A 26,899-nucleotide genomic window follows, 5' to 3' on the forward strand; every position below is an offset into this window, starting at 1 on the left:
CACCTCAGTAAAATGTTCTGCTGCAGCTAAAAAATACGCCATGGCATTTGCATATATAAGAACACCCACATCACTGAGTAATTCACTTGATATTAAAACCCATCTACAACTTGTGCTGGTTTCTGGTATTGGATTATTCCTCTGTTATCAGTCTTGGGTTATATGACAGTAACTGTTGAAGTGAGGCTAAAAGAAAATAATATCTTAAGGCAGTTTTAGCAAAAAAGACTTTTCACACTTGACTGTGTTTTCTGTAAAATGATTTAACATCCACTTCTGCATGTTTTAGTTATCAGATTACTTATTGACAGCACTACTCAGGTCATGTCATTGGAAATGTTCTCACTTCCTTTCTGGAACCACACAGTAACTTGAGAGAGGTCCACTGCTGTTTAGATTTGTGAAGGTTTCTATACTTCTTCTGTTCTTCCTTTGCATGAAGAATGAACAGCAGCAGCTCCTTCAAGGAGGAATCACCTGGACGTGCAGATACAAAGCCAACCCTACTGATAACACCTGAAGAATGCAGTTTATCACACTTTTAGCAAGAACACAAGGCCACAGAATAAACTAAAAAAAAAAACTGTTTTATTGTGACATTTATGACATTGAACCCTTGTTGATATGAATGACTATGGGTACTCTTGACATGTTACAATATGTCATGGTGTAGGATGGCACTGATTGTCATCTGACTTTTGAGAATGTTTAATGGTCCCTACTGACCTCAGTGCATTTTGGCAAGTCACAGAAACTTTATCATCAGGTTTGTGTATACAGTTAACAAGTAGTTGGTCTTATAAGCACCATTACAAACCCTCACATTAAGGGTATTATTAATCTAGTTTACAAATGCTTCATTGATAAAAATAGCATGATTACAGTATACACACACTTAATTTACATGTAATGTATTATAGGCATAACTGAGATAAACTACTGAGCTAACTTTGGTTGATTGAAGTATTTAGACTGAATAATGGCAATTTTGGCTTCTAAGTTGTGTAAATATTACAGTGCATTTATAAATCTAGGTTGAAAATTCACTAGCACCAAATGGATATCATAAATGGCTGACCTAGTAAGTTGTAGTTGGAGAAGCGCAGTTTAAGAATTACAAAAATAGAGCTGTCCATCAGTTGAAAGCACATTCTTGTACCTCTGCTGAAATGATGACGTGTCTCAGCATCAGTGGCCAACTTCCAATGATAAAAGTCCCAGTTTTCAAGATTCAACATATCAAGGTAGCTCAGCTACATGTAAAAGCCTGAGAAAGTGGTAGTTTTGAGCTCATGTATTCATCCTGTACCTTGTTTATATAATAATATGATAGTGCTTGTTCATACAAATGTACTCATGTAAGATTGTACCTATGATATGGAGAATCTGATTGGGAGGAATATTCAGTCCTACCTATCTATCTTTGGTTTAATTATTTGGTCTTTGGTTGATGAATTAATGAAGCAATATCTGAATTTTCATTTTCAGGTTATCTCCCAGCTCACCACTGAGGTAGTCTTTGTCATGTTTTGCTTCAAGCTGGTTAAGTTCCTTCTTTTTGTAGAGTGGAATACTACTGATTTGTAATGAATAATTTCCAGGCACTGGCTTCTTCTTTGTGAAATGAAGGTAACTTATCCCGTCCTTCTTATTGATTCTAAAGTAACCATCTTCATTTCCCGAGTCAATTAAATATCGGTTGTGGTTTGTCAGTGTGGTGAGGGCAGGGAGCAGTTCCAGGATGCGATCTTTGTTACTGAGATCCGAGATGTTGATGGAGAACACTGCTGCTTTCTCAATGTCCCAGCTGGCGAGACTGATTGGCGGCTCCAGCTCTTGCTGATCCTGCACAAGAACAAAGGATGTCAGTTGGCTTTGTCAAAGAGCATTTCACACGTGCCTGTGTTTCTTGCCCAGGTCATTCATTACTAATTAGACAATATTTAAAAGGAGGTTCTGTAACGTCATCTGTCAAATCCACTCTTATGGGCCTAGGGCTCCTCAAGGTAAGTACAGAGTTTGTCACCACCCTTATATGAGTAAGAGGAGCCTGAGACACGCGCTGGAAGTTTCTGTGCCTTGCTGCCTGACAGATGAAGCCTCTCCATGCTGGGAGCCTGTGATCAACCTCCTGCAAAGGGAGCAAACAAGGCACACTCCTCTCTGCCAGGGGAGCCACAGGCTGAGAGAACAACTGTGAAGGAGAGCAGGGTCCGTGAGGGAGCTGCACCATTTCAGTGGGGATTTTCTGCTTTGCAAGATTCGTTTGGGTTAAGCGTGGAGCCAGGGCAGCCTGCAGGTGCAGCAGAGTGCTGGAAAAGCAGCCTCGCCCTTCACCTCTGACTGAGTGGTAACATTTCAGACAGCAGCACAAGCTGTAACATTTTCATCGGGAAAGCAAGGGAAGCTCTACATTACCTCTGAGACAAAAACACCACCTAACATCCAAAAGTAGCTTTGGTCTACCTTAGGGTGTAGATCTTTCCCGAGGGACTGTCTCTTGGCACACATCCTTCTGAGTCCAGCTTTCACAAGACAGCCACAAACTCATTTCCCCCAGAAAGGGTCAATTACCTCTGCTTCACTGGCAGTTTCATTAGTGCTCCTGCGCTTCCTTCCTCTCTTGGGATAGCCATTGATTTTACATTCATAACAAGCTTCTGGAGAGAGGGAGTTGTCATCTACTTCTCCACTGAGTGAAAGCTCTTGTCCTTGACCTCTGCCTAGCCCCACTCCAGAAACGCAGTGTCTGAGGAAGGAAGAAATTCAAAATTAACTCCAGCGAGACATAGATCTGATCAAAAGCTGAATTTGGGAGACCGTAAGTACAAATAATTAAGCAATTATGTTGCATTCATTTCCTAGGAAAAATTTCTGCTAAAGTCAACAGACAAAATTCTCACTGAATCACAATGAGGCCACTCTTTATTTCAAGATTCTACTTTCACGGGTTTTTGCCCAAGAGAGACCTGCCAATATTTAACAGTCTTAAAAACACAGGCTTGAGCTCTGAGGAGTTGTTAGCAATTTCTGTTATCCAGCCTGGAATGCATTTAAAGAGACCCAATTTTCAATAACTTCTGAAAAATCTGAAAAGCAAGGTCTTCCATACTGCATCCCAAAGCTTTTAGTCACTTACAAAATTTAAACCACAGTCTTTCTGCTTTCCATTTGGGTTGCTTGGTCCTATGTGATGTACAGCCCTAACATGCTCACTGGAGCAAGGGAAAATTTGTTTTATTGATAAAGCAGACATTTATTAAAAAAATTTAATTTGAAACACAGAAGAATATGGAATATACAAGAACCTAAGAGCATGCAGAGTTGTTATTCCAACCAGCAGGTGAAACCACTTGTATAATGTCATTTCTTTTTGCAGCTGGTAGGGGGTGTTATTATTAATGTTTGTTTTGTTCTTCTTTAAGGAGACAAGTGAATCACAGCGAGGAGTGTGAGCTCCCAAGTGCTAAGCTCAGAGGAGTTGGCAGGCTGCTGGGGTGTGCACGAGAGGTGAAAGCAGTAGCTTCAAATAGAGGATTGACCCTGGTAGCCCTGACCAAATTTCAGTTTCAAGCAGCAAACCCCTCCCTTTCCACGGTTACCTTTCCCCAACCCCAACCCCAACACCCCAAAATCAGTAGATCAGAGCACCTTCCCAATCCTATCCCTCTTTAACTGCCGACAATCCCCCCGGTTCTGCTGCTCCACACTGCAAAGAAAGGAGTGGACTATGTCCCCTTGGTATCTGTTAGTTTAAAATGAGAATCCCTTACCCTTGTCCTATTCTGAAGTAACCAGGTGGACATCCACAGACGTAGCCACCTTCAGTGTTTGAACAACCATAACTGCATGGGGCTTGTGCAGAACCGCATTCATTGATATCTTGGCAACCTCCACTAAACTGCTCATACTGAAATCCAGTAGGACACATACATTTATAGCTTCCCAAAGTATTGTGGCAGGATGCTCCTCCACAAATGTGTGCACTGAGACATTCGTTTTCATCTGGAAAAGAAGCAGAATATAGCACATTAACTTTTACCCAGGTACAGTCCAGCCTACCCCTTGTGCAGGTCGTGCTTGGCTGAATGTGCTGCCAGCTCAGATGGACACACACAACTGCACTTGTCCTCCCCCTTGGCTGGGGCAGTGGTCCCTGGGAGATGGCTACAACCACACAACAGCAACACTGGGGCTACTCTACAGAAGATGTTTCATGCCATGTCAGCTCATGTTGTGGAGAGCAGTGAAACAGAGACGATAGGTTCCCCCCCCCCCCCCAGAAATAACTGAGAAAAATAAAACTTTGTACAGCTAACAATCTGGTCAAGTAATCCCTTGTTCATAATGCTATTCAACATTAAAGGAAAAAGAGTAAGGACTCAAGCTCTGACACTTTTTCCAGGCATTGAATATTCCTACACACTCACATTTAAATATTAGACATAGGTAAGATAAGGGAAGTAGTAAAGTAAAAATAAAAGCAGTTGTAGATACAAAAGACTACAATATTCTGAACCAGTCCTTTTCCAAACTTCCTAAGGGTGGCACTGTAGGAGTTTGAGGTCAGTTCAGGCTTATTTACTGAAAATGGCTACTTTTTGAAAAGAAGCTGGTCTGATTTTTGATGTCTGATGTGGGAAGTTGCTTCAAAATGTTCTGAATATTATTGTTCCCCATTTTCTGTGATAATTGCATGTGTACATTGTGGGTGTGTGCACACATAAGAAACTCCATTTGGGAAGTACAGAACAGCATCCCTGACCTCAACATCCAGGTTACAGTAGAATAAGTAATGTCAGAGCATTATTGTCTTTTTCCAAACAATGTGGCTCTTTGTTCTTTGTTTAAAAGCAATGTCTTTGCTTCTTGCAGCCTGATTCACAATGTGGTGTACTGTGGAAGTGCCTGGGCAGAGGATGCAGTCACAGACAGCAGAAGACATGGGAGGAACCAAAGCATTCTTCAGTGATTATCTAAATGTGTTGCAGCAACATAAAAAAATCCCTGAACGATTCATTAAATAGGCTAAAAAAGACACAAACTGTTTGCAGAGTTGGGATTGCCAAGGAATATGAAGGAATTGTCACGGAAAAACCTAGTGCATGGATTCTTCCCCTGTGGTACACCCAGGAGATCCAGATAAGTATCTTAAGAATACACAGTTACAGACAGTACAACGTGAACCACAAGGTATTAAAATCTGGGGCAGAATCCTGTGTTTCCAGAGCCTGTAAGGGTTTGCCATTAACTCAGAGCAATGTTTCAGTGTTTATCACACCTCACAGCAACTATACCAACATAATAAATGCTTGTTTGGGCCACAGGAAGTTACTGCACCAAGAGCAGATATGCTCACTTCACCATGCTCCACAGTGGCAAGAAAGGGGACACAAGTGAGATTAATTCCCATATTTTGGGTGAATGTTGGGAAAAAATATAGAAAAAGAAAAAAAAGTTTTGGGACCCTTAGACTCTGCATAAGCTGTGCTGTCAGGCAGCAGTCTTGCTCTCCTGTGCGCTGTAACACACAGCTCTGCCATGCTCAGCTTCAGCAGGAAGGAGAAATTCCATGAAGACAGAGACCCAAATCTCCTTTCCTGCAGCTTTGGATTTCTGCCTGGACTGCCTCATGTCCAAGAAGATGAAAGTACTGGCTGAGTCTTGCCCCAGTTGTGGCTCACATAATGTTGTGAATTATCTGGTGGACTGGTATTTTTGGTGCCAAGGCTGGTATCTTTCTTTCAGTGGGGCAAGTACTCAGTGCGTATCCATTTTGAAACTGGTATTCCCTGTATAAATCTGAACTGTAGTCAATGGCCTCAGAAGCTGGAATATCAGTGTACACCTGGTTTGGAAATACACTTAGTTAAATGTTTTGACCCACAGACCTGGAAGCAGCCAAGATGTTTCACAAGACTCAGCACTACACTTTTTCAGATTCCACAGTGTCCTCCAGCAGCCAGATATGACAGTGCTTGTTTGCTGGGGGTTTTTTATCCTCCTGCAGATTAAATTCTAATTTAACCCTAAGCTATTCGAATTTAATTAACATTCAAAACCTCCATATGTTTGTGTTCCTTCCTTGTTCCCTGTATGTTACAGGCATAGAGTGCCAGAGTTTGCGATGCAAACGTCACAGCAAGGACTGCATATAATGTCAGGAGGTTTGGTAAGCACAATTAAAAGCAGAGACCTCCCTGGAGCACCACAGTGATAACAAGGCAAGGCACTTTTATCTTTTTGAAAGCAAAAAAAGCCAAACAAAAAGTTGTAAAGCTCTTTGCTCTCGAAGCGGTCATCAAACACATCTCTGGGTATCCACACAGGACTTAGCTTGCATGAAGCCCATTAAATGTGATGGAAACTGCACATAACTGTCACTAGAGGAAAAATTATTCCTGTTTCATTTGCTTGAATATGCTGCATACTACACTGCTGAAACAGAGGCTTTTCCCATGACTGCTGCACAGGCAGCCCCATCTATGAGGGCTCTGAGACTTGGCATAGCAACAAAGTTTAGATAGGCAAGATATAGGCATTTAATCCACCAGTGTATTCAATTATTAACATCAACTTATGAGCCCTAGCATTTGTTAATTGTAAACAGAATTGTCCTGTAAGCACTCACTCTAAACTGTATCCCAAAGCTTCAAGGAAGCACCTTTAGACATACAGCTGCAGGTTTGCTCAAATATGACAAATTGTTAATTCTGTACAGAGGAAGGACTTAAACACAGCAGCCTTCCTGTAGGTGCTGTAAGAATGACAAAAGCACAGATCAAGTAGGATTTTAATGGAATTTGAGATGCTTGGGGCCAGAAGTTGAATTTTATGATTTAACAATCCAAAGTTGTAGCTCTGATAGTGCCAAGCTCAATCTACCACGCACTCTTAGACAGGACCTTTGTCCAAGCACAGACCATTGCAAAGCTGAGTAAGATTTCCTTTGTTCAGACCACAAAATACATGAGTAACACCAGTTTCCTCAAAGTCTGTACAACCTCTGGCACCCTCAAGGAGAGCTTTGTGCTTAAACACTCTTGAACCAGGACATGGGCTCCTGTGTGTTTCATATCCACTCTGCTTTGACAGGAGACCACACTTGTAATGAAACTGCTGAACTTAGCAAATTATAATCAGAAAAAGAAAACATGGCAAGCTGCATCATTGCCCTCCACCTCTTGCTGCTAACAAAAGTAACATGCATTTTAATGTATGAATTTACAAAAGTCACTTGCCAACACACTGGTTCCACTGGTAATGCTGGAGATATCCTTGTGGGCAGCTGCACCTGTATCCTCCAATTATATTTTGGCAGCCATGCTGACACCGGTGGTTGCCATCACATTCATCAACATCTAAAAGGGTGAAACATACACTGAGTTTTGGGAGAGAAGCTCAAATTATGCTGTATTTGGAAAACATGTTACAAATAATCATATCTATTCATTTATCATATATATATTTAAGGATCTTCCAAAAACCTGACCACTTTGGGCATTTTGGGCTTGGATTTGTGGCTCCACAGCAAGTAATACATGGCTGAAAACCATGGAAAGCTCTCACATTCAGCAAAAATTTTCATTTTTGCATTCTGCTGTGGAGCAGACAGGAGAAAGCCATTTGTGTATGGGATCCCTTATGCTTTCCTAAGGATCCCAGCTCCACAGCAGACAGATCCTTGCTTTTACCCAGGCATCCAACCCAAAAATCCCAGGATAACTCTTTTCAAAACAGCCCAAACTCTGTCCCTGGAGAAGGCTCTAAGGACCCAGAGGAATAAGTCTACAGTCCTTGAACTCTCTCTTAAGCAGGTCACCTTGGAGATGCAAGACTTCCTGTCCTTGATGAATCCCTCAGAAATCCATGCAGGATTCAAAAGAAGTTCACTGAACTTATGACACTTAAACTAAAACATTCCAGACAATGTCTCCTCATAAAATATCTGCCCAATCCTTTAGAATCCCACAATATATCCATTTTTTCTGTCCCACAGAGAGAAATATTGCCTTGTTGCTAAATTTCTGTACTCCCCCCTCGCTTCAACCTACACATGCTCGCTTCTCTAGATTTTGGTGCTTACTCCATAGGTCCTTTCTTGGGTGACAGAAGAAAGAAGATTAAGGAAGCAAGAGAAGGACAAGTTAAATGCACTGTGTTGTACCCACCTTCACAGCTCTGCCCAGTTTGATCAAGTGAGAAGCCACGTTGACACTCACAAACAAAACTTCCTGGTGTATTCTGGCAAATGCCCTTTGCCCCACAAAGATTGATCTCAGTAGCACACTCGTTGTTGTCTGAGGGAAACCAAAGCCCAGTGTTAGTTTGTAGTCATAATTTCATAGCTGATGTTTTGGCCATGCTAATGATGGAAGGGTTGTGGCAGGAGGTAAAGGCACATCAGTAACACAGGTGCCCCACTGCCCTCCCAGGTTCTCCCTCTGCATTACAGGACAGTTTACACTGCCTTGTTTTGAATTTGGAAACACAAAAGTAATAGGAAGGGAAACTTTTCTTCACCAAAAATATGGAGTTTGATGTTTTGGTCTCCAAACACCTCCAAAATTCACACCAATACCATGGGATCATCAACCTGACATAGAAACAGGATCCAGCTTGCAGAGCAGAAAGTGTATTTTGTGAGAGGAAGCAATTTAGTTTAACATTTCCGTGTACCCAATGGGTATGTGTTCAGAGGACAATGCAGAAATGTGTATTTCACAGCTGTTTCAAGAAGCCTTGACATGATCTCAGTGAGCTACAAAAAGAGAAATAGAACTATATTTTTGCTCAATGCCTAAGAAAAGGTAAGGCAAGAATTATAGTGCTGTTTTTACTGGCTGGTTCCTGCAAGTGCAAAATTCAAAGACAGATTATGAAAGCAAGGGAAGGTAGGAGGAAGGGGCTTCTTTGCATTTCTGGTGGGATTAGGATCAGAATCTGGCCTATGTTTCCATTTGGTTCTTAGGAAGATGATTTTACTGCCTTGCTACTTTGCTTCTGGAGTAAGGGTCAATAATAAATCCCAAATTTGTGTCTACCTTCCCAGGTCACCTACCAATGCAGGCTGTATGGTGCTGAGTGAATCCAGGAGGACATTTGCAAGTGAATCCCCCAATAGTGTTGACACAAAGGAACTGGCAGTTGTGCTGCTTTGTTGCACATTCATCAAGATCTAAAAAAAACAAGAAAACATCTTTCACTTATCTTCCCTGGACTCAGAAATAAGTGATTACAAATAAATAACAGCAAATAAAGACTCTTGAATTTACATCTCGCTTTCCATGCTGGTCTCCAGTTCCTCTTACATGAAGCCCCACATTTAACAAATGGGGCTTCGGAGCTACACGGTGTCCAGGCTAGCACTGAATTGCAGACAGATGAGAATGGTGTCTGCAAGTTGCTGTGACACAATAAATGTCTGCTCAGCCAATAAATGGGAAGTCACCATCTTCATGAGACCTGGCAGATTGGAAAATGGCCTTGCACTGAAGCACACTATTACTCCAAAAGAAATATTGAAAGGCTAACAACAAAGTACACTGTCGCTTTCTGTGCCAAATTTGGAACTACTGTTCTAACTTGTGTGGTTTTAGTCAAATCTTAGTTAACAAGACACATAAAAGTGTCTTGGAATTCTAACAAATATTCCAAAATCTCTCCTGCACTGCTGTGCCTTAACCAGCATGCTGGAAAAGCAGTAGGTAAAAATTCTGATGATTGATGATTGGCAATGAACTGCAAGCCACGGTCATATGAGCATCCAGTAAGATTCATTTATCATTGAATTATATGGCTTAAACCAACAGGCCTACCAAAATAAGAACAATCATATATATTATTAATTACAAAATCTTTTAAGATCAGCTGCCATCAACCTGCAAAAAATCATGTTGATCTGTTGTTCATCCAAATTAACAAGGAATTAACTGAAATACCAGCTCCATCCTAAGCAGGTCACTTCCACTGTCTTTAGTGGAAATACTCACATGAATCAAGGAGACAGATTTGTATCATTTAAATGTCCTTGTAATTATTTTTGCCTGTGAAACACACTTTCTGCAGTAAATTCTTTTCTTCATTTTTACCTTTGCAGCTTCTCCCATCTTCTTGCAGGATGTATCCTTTTGGACATGAACACTGGTAGCTCCCTTCTGTGTTTTTGCAGATGAAATTGCAAGGTTTTGGAGACTCATTGCATTCATTCAGATCTATAAGAAGCAAAACCAGATACCTCAGTCCTGGTAATGAGGATTTGTGATAATGTTTTACAAAATGTTCAGGATAGATCAGAAGGAAATCCAAATCCCCAAAACATTAACAAGTGACATTTTATTTTCTCATTATTCAAAATCTTTCCTTCCTCAAGTCCTCTCTTAGTAATAAACTTTATATACAAACACCACAAGGAAAAACCTACCAATGCAAAGAGTGCCAGTGACATCTGTAGTATAGCCTGGATTGCAAAGACAGTGATAAGTTCCCCTCTCATTGATGCACTCCCCATTGCGGCAGACATCATGAATAACCTTGCACTCATCAATATCTGCAATTAAACAAGGGTTAGTTGTCAGTGGAACAAAACTGACTTTGTACAGCTTCAACAGATTCTTGTGACCTGACACAGAGAAACCCACACCTTACATAAAATAATTATATAAAATATTGCACAGATTTAATGGAAAAATACAGAATGGAGCATTAATCTAACTTTCTTATGCAAAGAACAAGCTGTAAGTGGAAGGGAACAACTGCAGCTGATCATGTATCAGCCTCCACAAATCAAACACCACTTTGCCTTCATGTACACAAACTACTCTCAATGTGTGCCTGCAACTCACTCAAATGTGAGAATGCAAATCCCCATTTGAGCATATGTCAGTCAACCAGGACATAAAGCAAGCATCAGCCAAGCTGGGATGGATGCCTCATCATCCAGGGCCTTTGGCTGTGCACCATCCTCCCAAAGGACTATACTCGGTCAGCATGAAAAATTTCAGAAAATTTCAGCTGATATCCAAAACATTTAGGACCTTACAGTTCAAATACACAAAAAGAGAGTTTATAATTTATCACTTAATTTGGCACTGTCTAAGAAATCATTTAATGAAAAGTACCTGCTCCACTGGATGTGTATCCTCGGCCATGAGGGCAAAGCTTCTTGAAGGCCACGGTGCCTGGGAAGGGACAGACCTCACAGTTCTGCCCCCAGCCTCGGCCACCGTCACAGCAGCATTCAGACTTGGTGACAGCATTCCTATTGCTCGATCCGATTTGGCACATACTTTGTAAGACTTCAGTGAAGCAGTAGCCCTCCCTGTTGTCTGGAAGACAAATTGTGCATCACAGAGAATCCTAAAGGTGAATTCCAGAGGGTCACAAGATACTGGGAAATTAGTCAGAAATATAACAGAAAGGGCATACTTCACCCTGAGACTGTGGAACTGAGAGTGAAAGACTACCAGCAGTAAGAATGAGAGAATGACATCTAAGGGAAACAAAGACAAGAACTTTAGCAAAAGGTGGAAGACAAGAAGTTACAGTATGCTTATAAAAATGTACGTTTCTGTTTGAACCTCGAGAAAAAACTGGCTGAAAATCAGGACCAAAGAAACGTCAGGGCAGTTCCTGGCTGAAACCATGGAACAGTCAGATTTCATAGCAAGTCACCCCAGCTGGACTGACTGAGGCAGGGAAGAAGGAACTTGCAAGAGGACACCTACATACAAAGACCCCACCCCAAAGACATGTAAGTGTGTTCTCTCATCACACATTTCTAAATTTAATTTCAGCCCTCATTGCTGCTATGCAAGTGACAGCTCATTCAGGTGTAAATTGGGACTTACCAAGGCACTCGTCCTGGGTGTCGCTGACTGTGAATCCCTCGTTGCACTCACACTTGTAACTCCCCACTGTGTTCACACAGCGACCATTCTCACAGAGCCCAGGTTTGGTCTGACATTCATTCTCATCTGCATTTTTTAAATTTTATGACAAAAATAAAGTCCATTATTAGATTAATGTAGATAAGAGGTTGGTACAGAACTATCATACTGTGCATTCTGCCTGCTTAAACTCCATTTTTTTCTTTTTTTCTTACATTTTAAAGTTCCTTTTATTCAATTTTCAGAGGAAAGATGGCCATCTAGCTAACAATTGTTATATATAACTGCAGTACACTCCTCACTGGTTTTCAAAATTTTTCATAGTTACAGCTGCGCTTCTGAATGCCCATTCAAGGTTTAAAAAAAATTTAAATCTTCTCTCATTCATGCTAGCAGAGATAAAGAAGCCTACAGCAACCAACCCAAATCCTCACCTCCTTCCCTCAGGGCATTCAGCAGCAGCAGTACGAACTGACTGTAAAGACACTCACACTCAGATTTTCTACTTATTGCCTACAAACATGTACACCTGAACAGCAAAACCAAGTGTGTGCAGCACCAATAGATCCATTACACAAGTTGATGTGCAATTCTGTCCCTGAGTTTCTTAATACTTAAATTAAATTACCATTAAATCCAAAATGTTTAGCCCTGCTGAGGAACTTTGTATTTCAAGAGCTTCAATACTTCAGTGTCACATACCTATGCAGCCTTCCCCGTCTGGTCTGCGCTGATAACCAGGCCCACAGATACACATATAGGTGCCAATTAGGTTTTTGCATTCCATCTGTTTTGAGTCACAGTCATGAATTCCCTCTTCACACTCATTCTGATCTAAAACACAAGGTTTAGACTTTATTATATAGAGACAGGATCCTGGAAATTCACAATAGTAAATTCTGACTTTGGATTCTCAGTCATAATCAAGCCCTACACATACATTTATTGTTCTAAACGGACCATAAAATATACTAGCCTTGAGAAAATAGATTTCTCCCAAATGCCCGTTTTTCGGGCAAGACAAAACCACATCATCTGATATGACCTCACTTAAAGCAGATATATAAATTTACTGGCAGGACAGGCCTAGTACAATCAAGTGCATAATTCAAACCATAGAATTTCATCCCAAATTCTTTCTGACTCAGTTACTTCCTGGGATTAAAACCCTGGCCCAATAGCGCAGTGAGTCAGAGCCCTGCCCCTGCAGGAACTGAAATCATTATCTTGTAATTGTGAGAGTGTGGTAGGAGCTTTACCTCTGCACATCCTCCGGTCCTCCCGCAGAACGTACCCCCCGGGGCACTTGCACTCGTAGGATCCAAAAGTGTTGACGCAGCGGAAGGCGCAGAGCAGAGGGTTCTGAATGCACTCATTGACATCTGGGTTGGGAGCAACAAAGACCACGGGGGAAGGGAAACACTTGTGTCAAACCCAGCAGACTTGAGTGCACATGTTTTAGGTACAGGCAATACCACAGATCTCAGTTTACTGAGGACTAGATTTTAATAGTTGGGAACCCTTGGATCTACTCTTCATGGATTTCTGTAGAGAAGCAGGCACCAGACATGCCAGGATGTTTGCACAGCTACCTGAAGTTTCAATAAGTTCAACAGCAAGCAGCCAATGGAAATAATTTCCAGATCCATGCTGCCAAAATACTTGCTCAATTAAAACTATATATTTTCCCCATCTAGGTTTGTTTTTTTGGATTGGTTATTTCAATTCTACATGCACTAATTTCGTTTCCTTATAAACTGAATTCTATAAAACAGTATCCTTACTAGAAACATTATTTTGAAGTGCATTTACAGCCTGGACTACTTGAGTAATTACTGCTATATAGTGATGTTTATGCACTCTGCTAGCTCCTCCTCTGCAATTTGAGCTTCTACCCAAATTCCACAGGGAAGTGAATGAAGCTCTAACTGCATGTAAAAATAATGCAATATGATGGAAAAATAGAAGAATTCTTTTGCACGGGCTTGCAAAGAAATAGATTGTGGCAGATAATTTAGGAATAGCTGTGTCAAGTCAGAGGACAATGTCAGAACGTCCTAGGACGTTCTCCTCTCCCTGCTTGTAACAGAAGGAGATGAATATTAAAAACCTCATACCCTGTATGCAGAGATCTTTCCCCTGATGCAGCCTCTCAATTTAAGGACTTCCACAGCCAAAAGCCACAACCAATCTATCAAGCTTAATTTCCAGTGATGGATTCCCACACAAATTTGTATAATCTCTTTCTGGGTGAATTTATACTTGTGGCCTCACTAATATTCTTCAGTAAAGGGTTCCACAACTTACATAGTACTATGCATATAAAAATGTTTGCTTTGATTTGTCTAACATGGTCCCTCTATTTTTGGTACCTTTACCACTTGTGGCTTTATAAAATCATATATCTCTTCAACCACATTTTCCACACTGAAAACGTCTAATTTATTTTTCTTCTGTATCTCTGATCTTCCTTACTTCTCTTTGTGCATTTTCAAATTTTAGTTTTTGAAATTAGACACCAAAGCATGAAAAATATTCAACCTAGGGGTACCATGGTAATTGTTGAGTATTGTATTTGTATTTTCTCGTTTGTTCCCTGTTTCTTCATTTCCTATCTTCATCACCCACACTTAGTCTCTTCACTCAAGAAGGTAGGCAAAGACCATACACACAGTAAACAGCACTTCTGGGAACTCTTCTGAAGAGACTGCACCCCAACATGCTCCCCTCTGGGCAGTCCCTTAGTAGATACTACTACGTGGAAGTCAGTCCACCCCAGCTCCAGTCAGTGAAACATACTACAGTTCAAGGTGGATACAGGAAGGAGGAGCCCATTTTCCCATCTCAGATAAAGAGGTATTGTTCCAAGTGTCCATATTTTATTTTTAAAGCTGCTTTACTCCCCTCAGCTGTTTTCAAAATCAGGGAACACAATTACAACAACAGTCCTTAGCACACGAGAGTCTCACCTTCACAGGTCATCATTGGCCCAGGCTCAAATCCTTCTACACAGGTGCACTCAAAGCCTCCTATCACATTCCTGCAAGTTCCATTTCCACATGGGTTTCCAACAGCACATTCATCAGTATCTGCAAGTAGTTAGACCAAGGCAAGAATGGTTATGCTCAACCAAAATGATAAAAAAATCTATGTTGTTGATGTACAATCAGAAAAACAGAAAATACAGTAACTCACTTAAAGTACTGTATTATACTCCTAGAATAATTTGGGATTGCTAGAGGTTATCTGGGTCAAACAGCCAGAGCAGGCCCAACTTGGAGCACGTAGCTCAAGCCCTGCCCTGGCAGGTTTTAAGCACTAGCAGGAAAGAAGACTCCACAATGTTAGAATAAAACAAACCCACTGCTCTTTAATGGCATACTTAGCAACTCAGGAGACTCTTTAAATGGAAGCTGGGATAGCTGTACTTACCCACACATTCTGCTCCTTGTAGGATGTAACCATATGGACATTCACAGCGGAAAGACCCATCTGTGTTGATACACTGCCCAAATTTACAGTTATCAGGATCAAGGCACTCATCCACATCTTAACCAGAAATACAAACAACACAGTAAGTGCAACTTGCTTCATGTGCTTTTCGACTTCTCTCAAAGAACAAAATGTTCTGGAAAAAATATTTCTGAGATCACAAAAAAAACTAATATTTAAATTCTGACATATTAGGATTAGGGCACAGAATTTATTTTGCAGGCCAGCTTTCAGAACGCAGAAAAGAAACTGATTCTAAATGTCAGATATAAACCTCTCTGACTGGGACTACAGGCAGAGCAGCAGATATGAAAAGCAGTAGTCATCCAGTGCTCCTTAAATGCAAACTTTTGCCAATAAGGCTGAAGTGCTGTTTGTCTTGGGAGAGAACAGAATGTACTGAAGGGATCTGGGAAACTGTGGTTTGCACTTCTGGAGGATTAAAACCATTTACTGTAAACAGGCTACACATATTGTATAAGAAAAGACAAGCATGCTACGTGACATTAGATCCATTCTCTAGATCCTACATAAGTTTCCTAGCTCTAAAAGAAGTTTAATTTTTGATATTTGAGATATTCAAGCTGGAATTTGAAATCAGTATGAAAAATTGGGGAAAAGGTATAGAAGTTTCCACAATTCATGGCTTTGGGAAATAGTTGCAGAGGTGTTATTCTCAATTGAAATGGAGAATGGCTTATGGGTGGAAAAGGGACAATGATGCAAAAGTGGCACTGTGCAGTTCAGGCACTTACCCAGCCTTGCGTCACCAGGTCCAACAAGGATGCCAATTCCAAATGGACAAATCTGTCTGAATGCCTCTGAAAAAAACCCATAAAAATCAAACCATATGTTAAAGTCTATCTTGGCAATCAGCATTCTGCACAAACTACACGTAACCACTGCTACCAGTTCATCCTCCTTATGTTCAGGTCCAGAAAAAATGTATGTAAATGTATAAACTTATAATTTTATATTCATGCAAAAACTGCATGTTTGCTTTACATTTCATCTGATCTCCTGTATGCCTATGTATAAAATCCCATGAATAATTAGCAGCATTTAACTTCCTTAAGAAACAAACTAATGCAGCATTTCTATTTTAGAAGTATCAATAGTAGGGACTGCATTTTTTCTGTTGTAAAATTTCCTACATTTTCTGAAGAAGGTATAATTTAATCCAGACTCAGCTATCTTAGAGCTATTTCTTTTTTGAAAGATGAGAAAAAGGGCCTTGATATCCTTTGGGAGAGTTTGGACTGTGAAAAATACATGTGCTGACACTTCAAGGAAATGCTGCAACATAAACTGTGATTTTCAACTGCCTTTGGTTCACATGGTCCACGTCAATGGAATGAAACATGCACAGGCAATTGACCTAGGAGGAATACTGCAACTGGCACTTCTAATTCTCTTTTCTAACCTCAGCTTTTGTGAAGATTTTCTGCAAAACATCTACATGACTAATGAATGAAATGAACTGCAATCATGTATTGCTGAAACCAGTAATGCTGTTAACCGCATTTGTCAGCATGAATTAAAGTCTGTTCAGCAAATTGTACCACGATGCTACAGAGGCCTGTTGAGTTGCTTGATGTCGAGTTACTTAGTCTTAAAAAGGATACTAACAAAGGAAAGTGTTTCTTTAGCAATGGTCCAGGCAGGCTTTCCTTCCTCAAGGCCTGCATTTTATTATCCCCCTGCGATTTTTGCAAGTCATTCACATTGATAAGATTGCAAATTTACATTTTCTTAATAACAGAATTCAGATGCAGATCTAGTTTACCTACATTTGGAATTTTATTTTAATTAGATTTCATGTTTATGGCACCTCTTCCTATAGCTATTTACAATTAAAAGAATTCCATTTTTGTCTTGCAGGAATTGCTACTCAGAGTCTATATCAGCTTGCTGCTTTCCACTTCTGTATGTGATACCTCCATAGCAAAATACCCAGCACCTAAAGACTCTAACAAATCCATAAGCAAAGAAGAAATATGTTTGATATCTGATTATCCAAGGGATGTGGTTTTTTAGGCTGCAATGGCATCTTCTTTACAGAAACCTATGACAATTACTGGGGTTAAACACCTTTAGAAAATTATTTTTCAAAATTCCTTCTAATAAGAATGTCAATCTCCTTTCAGTTCAGAGAGGCAGTATGATAAGCTATTCAATAACCCACCATCTGCTTCCTCTGGGCAGAGCTCACAGGGATCTCCCCATCCCTGCCCCTTTAAGGCACAGCAACATTCTTGTTTGGAGTGGTTTCGAGACTTCGGCACTGAACACTTTCCATCTTCAAACTTGGTAAAGCAGTAGCTCACTCTCAGATCTGCATAGAGAAAAAAAACTCGTTATGAGCAGTTAGGATAACCTTGGCACAATTTTCAGTTAGAGGTGTTAACTGCAAAATTACAGGATACCCACCACCAAAACACCCAACTTCCATCTAGCTCTGTTAATAGGGACCATCATTGTCTCTGGAAGATTTGAATAAGCAGGGAAGCTCCCTACCTCAATAAAGAAAAGCTATGGGAGAGTTTCCTACTTCAGTCATGGAAAAGCAAGGGATTTTCTCTTTGGTCCAGCAGAAATGGAAGTGCTGTACTGTCCTCTTATTCTCACTCCTCTTTGAAAAAACTGAATATTGCCTCATGAATTTATATTCTGTTACTAGTAAGAATCACTCAAGATATTTTCATCAACTTGCAATGACAATATTGTGTAGTGCTAAAATGAGAGGCAATTTTCAACAGCCCTTTCCTTCCTCCTTCTTCCGGAGGTACACACAAACAAAGCAAACTCTCTCTGTGGCACTACATTTTATTCCCTGAAGCTGGGTAACCAGGATGCTGGACAGAGCTGAGATCACAGACCACAAACATCCAGTAGGCAGGGAGCTGGCAGCTCTCTGTGCTGGCAGGGGGACAGCAGCAGGGCAGTTATGGAAGCAGCTGCTCATCCAGTTTTCTGGCTGCAGCATCAATGCTGGGCAACGTCCAGGTTTTAACAAAGTCCTAGGTAATGGGAAGTTTTGAACAAAACTTTGTTTGGCCTGAGATACTTGAAAAAAGAACAGTCCTCTTTAGGCATGGAGAGAAGTCCTTTTGAAGTTCATACACAAGTGTGCATTTTCTTCTGACACTGTGTGGAACAGTGGCCTATATTAAAAAAGTAGAAGTTTGGGCTGCATTCTCTTTTAGGATTTTGTTTCTTGGTGGGTTTTTGTGATTTTTTTTTCTTCTTACCTGAAGAAAAGAAAACCCTCAGACTGAAGAAACTTCATTTATACAAGCTACATAAACACAGCTAAAACACGCTTTCTTGATGTTGAGTGAAGTAACTTTGCCAAACTGCACGGTGGTTTGAAGACTTGGATGAATGTTTATTGCAGGTTGGATTCATTTTTACCAAAACCACAATTTCATTTAGCCCACTGTGAAGTGAAGAACTCGCTATGGTGTCAACAAGCATCACTGCTCTGTGCCAAGCAAAACTACAGAGGTCCTTATAAAGGTCTCAGTCATCAGTGGCTCCCACTGTGCACAGTGTATAGGACATTTAATGCTGTATCCATTTCATCATTTCCAAAGCCTTTAAACTAACTCACTCCCTAATTTGTTGTGCTTTTTCTTTATACACAAAATAAACTAACCTGTGGCTTTTAATTACTAGATATTCAGCTTTTAGCATCTCATCTGTTAGTGCCCATGTTTAGGCTCTGAACTGTGTGTGCAGTAATCTGGAAGCCAAAAGACACTTTAGGTTTCCCTAAGCACATGAGTTCTTATTGTCCACACATCATTGCTTGCAAATTTTATCCAACAATCATTTTTTCCACCCACATGTTTGCAGAGAGGATCAGCATATAACAAGTGTTATGGTGAATATGGTAAGTGCTAAGGAGAGCTTTAAAACTGGAAATGCTGCCTTTAGTCTCCTGCCTGTGTTCATGCTCCATCTCTGTGTCTTGTTGCTATCTATAGAGTCCAGGTAGCCCAAATATCTCTTCCAGGGGTGCAAGAAAGGATTTCAGAACAACATGATTTCATTGCTTAACCTGGTGCATTTAACATTAACTTCACCCCTTTTATAGCAGTGTTCTGTTTAATGAAAAACAGATGTTAGGGCAAGACAGAACCTGGCCCCAGCCACAGAATTATCATGTTTTCCCTATGAAAAACACTGTTTGAGTCCAGAGCCTCCTTGCTGTATTAGAAACAGCTCGCTAAAAAGGCATTTATGAAACAAACAAATTTTGAAATGCCAGAAAATAAGAATGAACTTACCTTGGCATCGCCTTCCTGTGGAAGACAATACAAAGCCTTCTGGACACAGACATTTGAAACTGCCTGGAGTGTTGCTGCATGTGCCCAGGGCACAAATTTCTGGCTGTTCCACACACTCATCAATGTCTGTAAGAAAAGTAATTAAAGAGATGAGAAACAATAATATTTACACTGGCAGCTGTACTACATAAAGAGCAATTTTACATCGTCACTGATGTCTATCATATTTGGCAAACAAAAAAGCCCAAAAAAAAGAACAGAAAGAGGAAGCAGTAGTCCAAGTGCAAAATCCATAGTTAGTTTTCAAATCCTCAGGCAGTGGGCAAGCTTCATCAATGTATCACCAAGGAAACAGCCTGAGATTATATTTTTCTACAGTTCAGAGCAAGTAGTTCTGTTACCAACAAATGTTGGTAAGACTTTTTCAAGGAAGTGAGAGACTTACTAGTGGCTACAGTTCAGAACTGTAGACTGCCACAAAATACTAAACAATACTCAAGTTTAAATGCAAAGGAAATAGGTAACAATTGCAAGCAGCTAAGAAAAAGACAGAAGAAGGATTGTTCTGTACACACCTTCACATTTGTCATTCTGCAGGATGTATCCAGGAGGACAGATACATCTGAATGAGCCATCCAGGTTCTGACATGTGCCTGGTGAGCATTTTCCAGGCTCCAGTGCACACTCATTAATATCTAGAAGAAAAGATAATTTATTTGAGGTAATTGCTGTTATCTTAATAAATCTCTGACTGAGGCCACTTTAATTTTGATTCCATCAAACTGAAATTGTAACTTTTCAGGAGTGGGAGGACTCATGTTCTTGTCCTCGTCATTGTTTCCTTCTGCTAGGTATTATGTGACAGTTCTCTCTGACCCTACTGTTTCACTAAGCATATCTGCTCAAGGTTTGCTGCACTTTTGTCCAACCCTAAAATAAAACACTCACCAACACAAGTCCTTCCATCCAGAGCCACCTCATAGCCATCATTGCAGAGACACTGGAAGGACCCAATGGTGTTCACACACTGACCATTTCTGCAGAGCATTCCATTTCCACTTGCACACTCATCCACATCTAAGAAAAATAACATTACAAGATGTCAGAAACATCAGCAACAGTGGAAACTGGGTAGGTGTGATTTCTGTTTCCACCATATCAACAAAGTAACTGATAACACAATCCCATTTCAAAAGCAGGTGAGAGGAAATTAGTATACTATAAAATTGTCAGAGCAGGAGTAAAACACAAATGTTCCTGTATCTTGTGCCAACATTCAAGTGGCTCTAGAAAAGTGAGCAGTGCATAATCAGAGAGGCCTTTTGAGACTGACAAAATAGGGTTTTGTCTTTAATCACGCAGATCATGCACAAGAGAAGATGGTACTTATGGTATTTTATTAGCAGTAGAAAGTGTCAGGACCACGTGCCCGGCTCAGCAGCCCTTACCTATGCAGTCGTTGTTGTGTGAGAGGATGAAGCCCAGGTTGCAGCGGCAGTTGAAGGAGCCGATGGTGTTCCTGCAGGTTCCATTGCCACACGCGTCTCTCTCACACTCATTAATATCTACAAAGGAGCAGAAGAGAAATAATCCACTGCCAACAGACTCAACTGAAGGGGAAAAGATTGTTCTGTCTCTCAGAAAGAAGATTTCACATACATTTATCCACTTGATATTAACATCTAAAAAAATAATCAAGGGTCCAACCATCATTTACTTTACTGTGTCTCCTATATCACCCTTCCCAAACTAAGTGTAAGCTATCTTTAATTGTAAGCATTCTCAAATCTCAATTTGTTGATACAACACACAACTAACAGCTGTGAATGGGATAAATTCAAAATTCCTTTGTTAATGAAGATGACTTTCTGAAAAAGCATTTTTTCTGGCGAGAAATCTACCCTTCATTCACTCTATTAACAAGTAGACTGCTGCACTGCAATACAAATCTATTAAATTTCTTGCCTAAAGGAATAAGCAAGACAATATGCTCCAGTAAATTCTAAGAAGAATGAAATATTTTCTTCACAAATGAAGAAGAAATTAGACATCACCAAAGCATTCACAGACAGGATATGTAATTTTAAAGGTCTACTCTAAGGAGATGGTTTTCACTCAGTATCAGCTTTTTATCATCTCTGTTTTGCACCTTTGTCTGGTGGCAAATGGCTCACAATCTCAGATATTATAATACAACTCCTTATTACAGAGAGCACAAAGTAACTATTTTAATGGGAGCCTGAGTTCAGTTTAATTTGATATACTTACCTATACACATTGTCCTGTCATCATTGGTTTTGAATCCATTGTGACAAATGCAGTAGAAACTTCCAACAGTGTCAATACACTGCCCATGGCTGCAGATATTGGGAATTTCTTGACATTCATTCCGATCTGAAACCAAGAGGTGCAGTGAAAGTTAAGGCTTCTAAACTACAAGGCTAGAAAGATGCATTAGCATCAACCAAGACAGTATCCAGTGCATGGCCTAACTTAAAAAAGTGCTTTTAATTTATTAATGACAGAAATATTACCAAGTAAATCCCAGAAAAGGGGCTTATTTGCATGTAAATTACCTCTTCCAGTATATTGTGAACCTGAAAAAAATTTAGCATAAAAATTGTATTTAACAAACTCAGATTCTTGCTAGAGGGAAAGCATATCACCATGGCTTTGAAAAGCAGAATTAGTGACACAAGACTGGAAAGGGTCTGAGGGTTCTATAATGACAGCAGGAGATATGAAAGAGGCATATGAATTACAGTTTGCATTCTTCTGATGAAAGCAGCAACTTGCATTAAGCCACATTTGATTGTACCAATTGCATGATCAACTTATGGAAATCAACAGAAGAGAAAGGGGGATAAACATCACACTTTTCTCATTAGCCTTAGAGAGAGATAAAAGGCACTGCATTTATCAACTCATCATGCAGAGAGAAAACAGGCACACATACACATGTTGCAGCATCCATGAAATGTGGTGATCCTATAAACTGGACAGAGCTCAAACAGCAAGAAGAGTTACTGCAATATGGAGTCAGGGGATATTTGTATAATTCTGCAGAGGAGAAGAGTTCTCCTGCCAGCATGTGATTGCTGCCTTACAATAGCAGGGCATCTCTTATACTTGTTCAACAGCCAACTGCTTCCTGCTACTCTCGTTAGAAATGCTTTCAGGCAGAACACAAGATTCTATCAATAATAAATGAAATAAAATGTTAACAAACAAAATGTTTGCTCTCTGGCATAGTTTTTTTCCATGACAAATCAGAAATATCAAATGAGGTGTTTCTGTTGACCTCATCTGTTGACCTCATCACCACTAAGAGCTGGTTTGATTCAATATGCTTCCTTCCTTCCTCCTTTGGATGCTGCAGTTCCAAAATATGAGAACTGAGGTGCTGCCATGAGCTTACATTAAAACTGATTAGGCTCTAGTGCTCAGTAATTTTCTTTTATATGCTATCTAAGCCAAGCAGATGCAATTTCTCAACAAACCATCCCGAAATCATTGCAAAAGTAAGAGTCAAGTTGTTCCTAATTGCAAAGAACTTCATGTATTAAAATTCATTTTCCTGCCTCTCTTCTGCACTGTACTTGGCACAGGGACAACAAGTACACGGATGATCCTGACAACCCCAGGATCTCTGTACATCCCATGGGGCCATGAGTAACTCTGGATGGGTGTGCACTGAGGACCAAGCTCTCCCAATGCTATCGATGATAGCACTGCTAATTACAGTTTGAAGGAGGCAGAAGGAAAGCCAGTGCTGTCTTAAGAACTCCTAATCTTCACAGCTCAGGAGAGCAGAAAAAAGAAAAACTATGATTCTCTAGTGCTTTGTGGGCAAATGAATAGCCATGTGAAAAACTAACTTATAAGGCAGACTATTTATTTTACCACAGTAGAGAGCACCAGAAGAATGCTACCTTGAAGGCAAGGTAAATGCAGTACTCCCAGTACCAGTGGCTGTGATATTTCAGGTTTAACTCAATAGCACATAAACTAGCAGGGTGTGATCGTTTTCCATGCAGTAGCATGGCTGACCCAGTACTGCAAGGTGCTTAGCACTCTCTGCTCCCTGCAGAGCAGTTGGGAATTTCCTTCCTTTGCTGGATCACGTACTTTATCAACCACTTTTATTTTTACTCTAATTGTGTAACTTTATTTTCATCAAATATAAAATAAGAGCAAAATACAGGGAAGTATTACTGTTTGTGCCAATTCATCTTTGGAATTGTAAGTCATATCAGAACCTTCCCTTGCTCTTCCTGTACTGCTGTAATGAACCCTTAACAACAACAATTACATTAGGAACATATTGAATATTTACATGTGCCACTGCATAGCTTAACAAAGCAAAGTTTTAGTTCTCATACTAGTGCTCTGATTTCCCCTACACCCTTTTCCCACAAGGGTCACATGAAACAATGAAAAAGTGTACTGCAGGGAAAAGTGCACTTCCTAAAACTCAAGTACTCAGAAGCAAAAACCCAAGGATAATGTTACTAGCTTCCGTTGTAATTCTTATTTTGTTCAGAAACGTATATAGCATATAATATTTACAGCAGCTTGGCCCACTGCAGTCTTTTAAATCCCTTCAAGTAAGCAAGATAACATTAATGCCTCTCTGAACTAAGATATTGTAAGAAAAATAGATTAGAAAACTGCCATCCCTCTCAGTGAGTATTTAAAAATAATGTTACGGCCCCTGTTTAAATCTGTATGAAAGTTAGGAATTCAACAATTTCAAGGTAGTTATTGCATACAGGCAAGAAGATAAGTCTACCTTATCAACATATACTCCAGCAACCAACATAGGAATATTTGTAAAAACACAAGTGGAAAATAAATTGCTAAAACACATATAGAAAATCATAATGAAAATCAGAAAATACAGAAAGGTAGTACAGAAAGGTAGCCATGACAAGAGCTAAAGAAAACAACTTGCATTTGCTGGGGTAAAGTGAAAGACAAACACCTACTTAGGTTTTGAACTCCCAGTTATACATCCATTGGATGGGCCTGGAATTACTCAATGTTTATGGGATGCCCTAAAAGACTTTAAGAGAAGAGTTCTTGAAGCTTAGATCATCTCCTGAAATACCAGCTTTCTGGAGAGGTGAGATGTTTTTTCAATCCCTTTAACATCCCCAGGCCCTCACCAGTGCAGCGCCCCGTGGATGTGAACCTGTAGCCAGGCTTGCAGTCACAGCGGTAGCTCCCGGCTGTGTTCACACACTCTGCGTTCTGCTGGCAAACTGGTCCATTCTGGCATTCATCAATATCTGCCAAGACAGAAAAGGAAGTTCATTTTTATAGTAAGCTGGCAGTGGAAAGATGTCAAAACCATTTTTTTTAGCATACAGGTATTAATTGCTTTCAGTGTAAACACTATCACAAAGCTTTAGGCAAAAAAAATTGATCAATTTTCCTTACTTCAGGTGCTGCAAAAGGAGAACTTTATTTCCCCAGAAATATAACTGGTTTTCACTTAAAGGCAGCACACAGAAGAAGCTTTTACTCAAAACTCTCAATGCCTTGCCTGTAGCACCATGTTGTCAGCAGTCATAACACACACCAGAGAATGACAGCAATGACAGAAGGATATGCTACCTTCACTTTCTTCATTAAACTGACTAATACAATGTTAGGAAATATTTAAACTTGAAAAAAAAACCCACATCTGTTTATATTTTTTACAAAAATATTTGTTCCATTAGAAAAAAAAATCTTGGAATTAAAAAAATTGTGCTCATGATCTGACTCAGGACTATTATTTTTTTCTTGGCTTACTGTCTAATGTGAAAAAAACCCGTTTCTTCCCATGACTGCTGACTCATGTGCCTTCAAGGCCTCAGATGTCTGACAGAAAATGTGGTGTTTTCTATGCAAAAGAATTCAAAATGTCTGAATTAGCACAGACTTATTACACTGATAGCATTATTTTCCCCTCATTAAGGATGCCTTCAAGGCTCTGATTTGGCAGTGTCTGAGCTGCCAGCTGGTGAAATACCATTCCTCTGAATGAGAGGAGCACTCTACCTTCGCAGATCAGCAGCTTGTCATTGTAGAAGAAACCCACAGGACACTCGCATCGGAAGCTGCCAACCATGTTTATACAGATCCCATTTTCACACACTCCAGGAATCTCTCTGCATTCATCAATATCTGCAAGAATATTGGTTTTGTTACTACTTGTATTGAGCATTTAATGGAATCTTCTGCTACAGAGTATGTCCTTATGCATTTACCCTTTAAGATAATTACCAAACATATAATGCAAGCATCAGAATGTTCCCAAATGAACAGTGAGCAAGTCATTCCAAACTGTAGAAATTTAGGTATTTCCTGCTTTCTCAGGTTCTGATTCTCCTCTGTACTCTATTCTGCTACAGAATACAGAGGAAGACACATCCTTCCTCATGTCTCCCACCCACAGCCCTGATGAACCTCATCACCTTCCCAAGTGCCACAGTGGAGTCATCAGGAAGAGTCAAACAGAAAGACAATGGAACTATCTTTGGTTTAATATGGGAGAGCATGATACCCTGTTTTACCCTAGTTAATCTGTAAAAACTTTCATGGTCTTATGTAACAGTTTGAAAGTGCCAATGACAGGTAACATCTGAAGTGCTGCCAACATGCTATTAATCAGATTGATTAAGCCAGGCAGCCAGGGCTTGCCAATGCTTTATATACACCCCAGTTAAGTAACTGATTTTGGCAGGAAAAAAATCCAGCTGCTATTACAATTATGTCTTGCCTATTGGGTCCTTACATCCTAATATTCTGACATGAGAGAGTTCAGAGATTCCTCCAAAGCCTCTGCCTTTAGTAAACATTGACATATGCACTGAGGTACATAGGCATAGAATATGGTGGGAAATTGTCAGCTAACAGGAGTTTCCATCAGATAATTTGTTTTTGTTTGTTTTGTTTCTTGGGTTTTTGTTTTATTTTGTTTTGTTGGATCCAAGCCTTAATTTCCTACATTAGATTCTGTAATTTTGAGTCCTCTGATATATAGGATGAGTAAAAACAGAACTATTTCTGTTTCTGAAACAAAGACCTGGAGTAACTATATAGAACTTCAATCCACACAGAGTAACATCATTGGACTGTAAGCAAATACTAGAGGGTACACAGAGCACTGCCCCTGCAGAGGGCTCTGCCTTGATCCTGTGCCTGCAGGTGTAAGGGACGTGAGTAACCCCCGTGCAG

At 40.1% G+C, this 26,899-nt stretch overlaps 1 protein-coding gene and 1 long non-coding RNA gene across 6 annotated transcripts in view; one reads left to right on the plus strand and one right to left on the minus strand.

Moving 5' to 3' along the window:
• Window positions 1–566: 566 nt before the first annotated feature.
• Window positions 567–26,899, minus strand: part of FBN1 (fibrillin 1) — a 144,421-nt gene continuing 118,088 nt past the window's right edge. For 2 of the 5 annotated variants that reach the window (XM_088172539.1, XM_088172540.1), the window contains 23 exons: window positions 25,721–25,846; window positions 24,841–24,963; window positions 21,941–22,066; window positions 21,121–21,237; window positions 20,621–20,749; window positions 20,248–20,367; window positions 19,673–19,798; window positions 17,566–17,715; window positions 16,136–16,201; window positions 15,321–15,437; window positions 14,858–14,977; window positions 13,148–13,270; window positions 12,591–12,722; window positions 11,850–11,975; window positions 11,121–11,327; window positions 10,424–10,549; window positions 10,092–10,214; window positions 9,062–9,178; window positions 8,172–8,300; window positions 7,242–7,361; window positions 3,774–4,005; window positions 2,575–2,749; window positions 567–1,845 (listed from right to left, as the gene is read on the minus strand). In XM_088172539.1, coding sequence (XP_088028665.1) covers window positions 1,456–1,845; window positions 2,575–2,749; window positions 3,774–4,005; window positions 7,242–7,361; window positions 8,172–8,300; window positions 9,062–9,178; window positions 10,092–10,214; window positions 10,424–10,549; window positions 11,121–11,327; window positions 11,850–11,975; window positions 12,591–12,722; window positions 13,148–13,270; window positions 14,858–14,977; window positions 15,321–15,437; window positions 16,136–16,201; window positions 17,566–17,715; window positions 19,673–19,798; window positions 20,248–20,367; window positions 20,621–20,749; window positions 21,121–21,237; window positions 21,941–22,066; window positions 24,841–24,963; window positions 25,721–25,846 — 3,320 coding nt within the window. In that variant the 3' untranslated portion in view covers window positions 567–1,455. Of the gene's footprint in view, window positions 1,846–2,574; window positions 2,750–3,773; window positions 4,006–7,241; window positions 7,362–8,171; window positions 8,301–9,061; window positions 9,179–10,091; window positions 10,215–10,423; window positions 10,550–11,120; window positions 11,492–11,849; window positions 11,976–12,590; window positions 12,723–13,147; window positions 13,271–14,857; window positions 14,978–15,320; window positions 15,438–16,135; window positions 16,202–17,565; window positions 17,716–19,672; window positions 19,799–20,247; window positions 20,368–20,620; window positions 20,750–21,120; window positions 21,238–21,940; window positions 22,067–24,840; window positions 24,964–25,720; window positions 25,847–26,899 lie in introns of those variants that run through there. The other 3 variants (XR_015806507.1, XR_015806506.1, XM_088172541.1) reach the window with 3 other exon arrangements.
• LOC148222239 (uncharacterized) lies at window positions 15,343–22,905 on the plus strand. The gene is made up of 2 exons (XR_015806509.1): window positions 15,343–15,462; window positions 17,262–22,905. It is a non-coding gene; the product is annotated as an uncharacterized LOC148222239 (long non-coding RNA).

Source organism: Sturnus vulgaris, chromosome 13 (genome assembly GCF_052056855.1).
Source record: "Sturnus vulgaris isolate bStuVul1 chromosome 13, bStuVul1.hap1, whole genome shotgun sequence".
In the NCBI taxonomy this organism is placed as follows: domain Eukaryota; kingdom Metazoa; phylum Chordata; class Aves; order Passeriformes; family Sturnidae; genus Sturnus; species Sturnus vulgaris.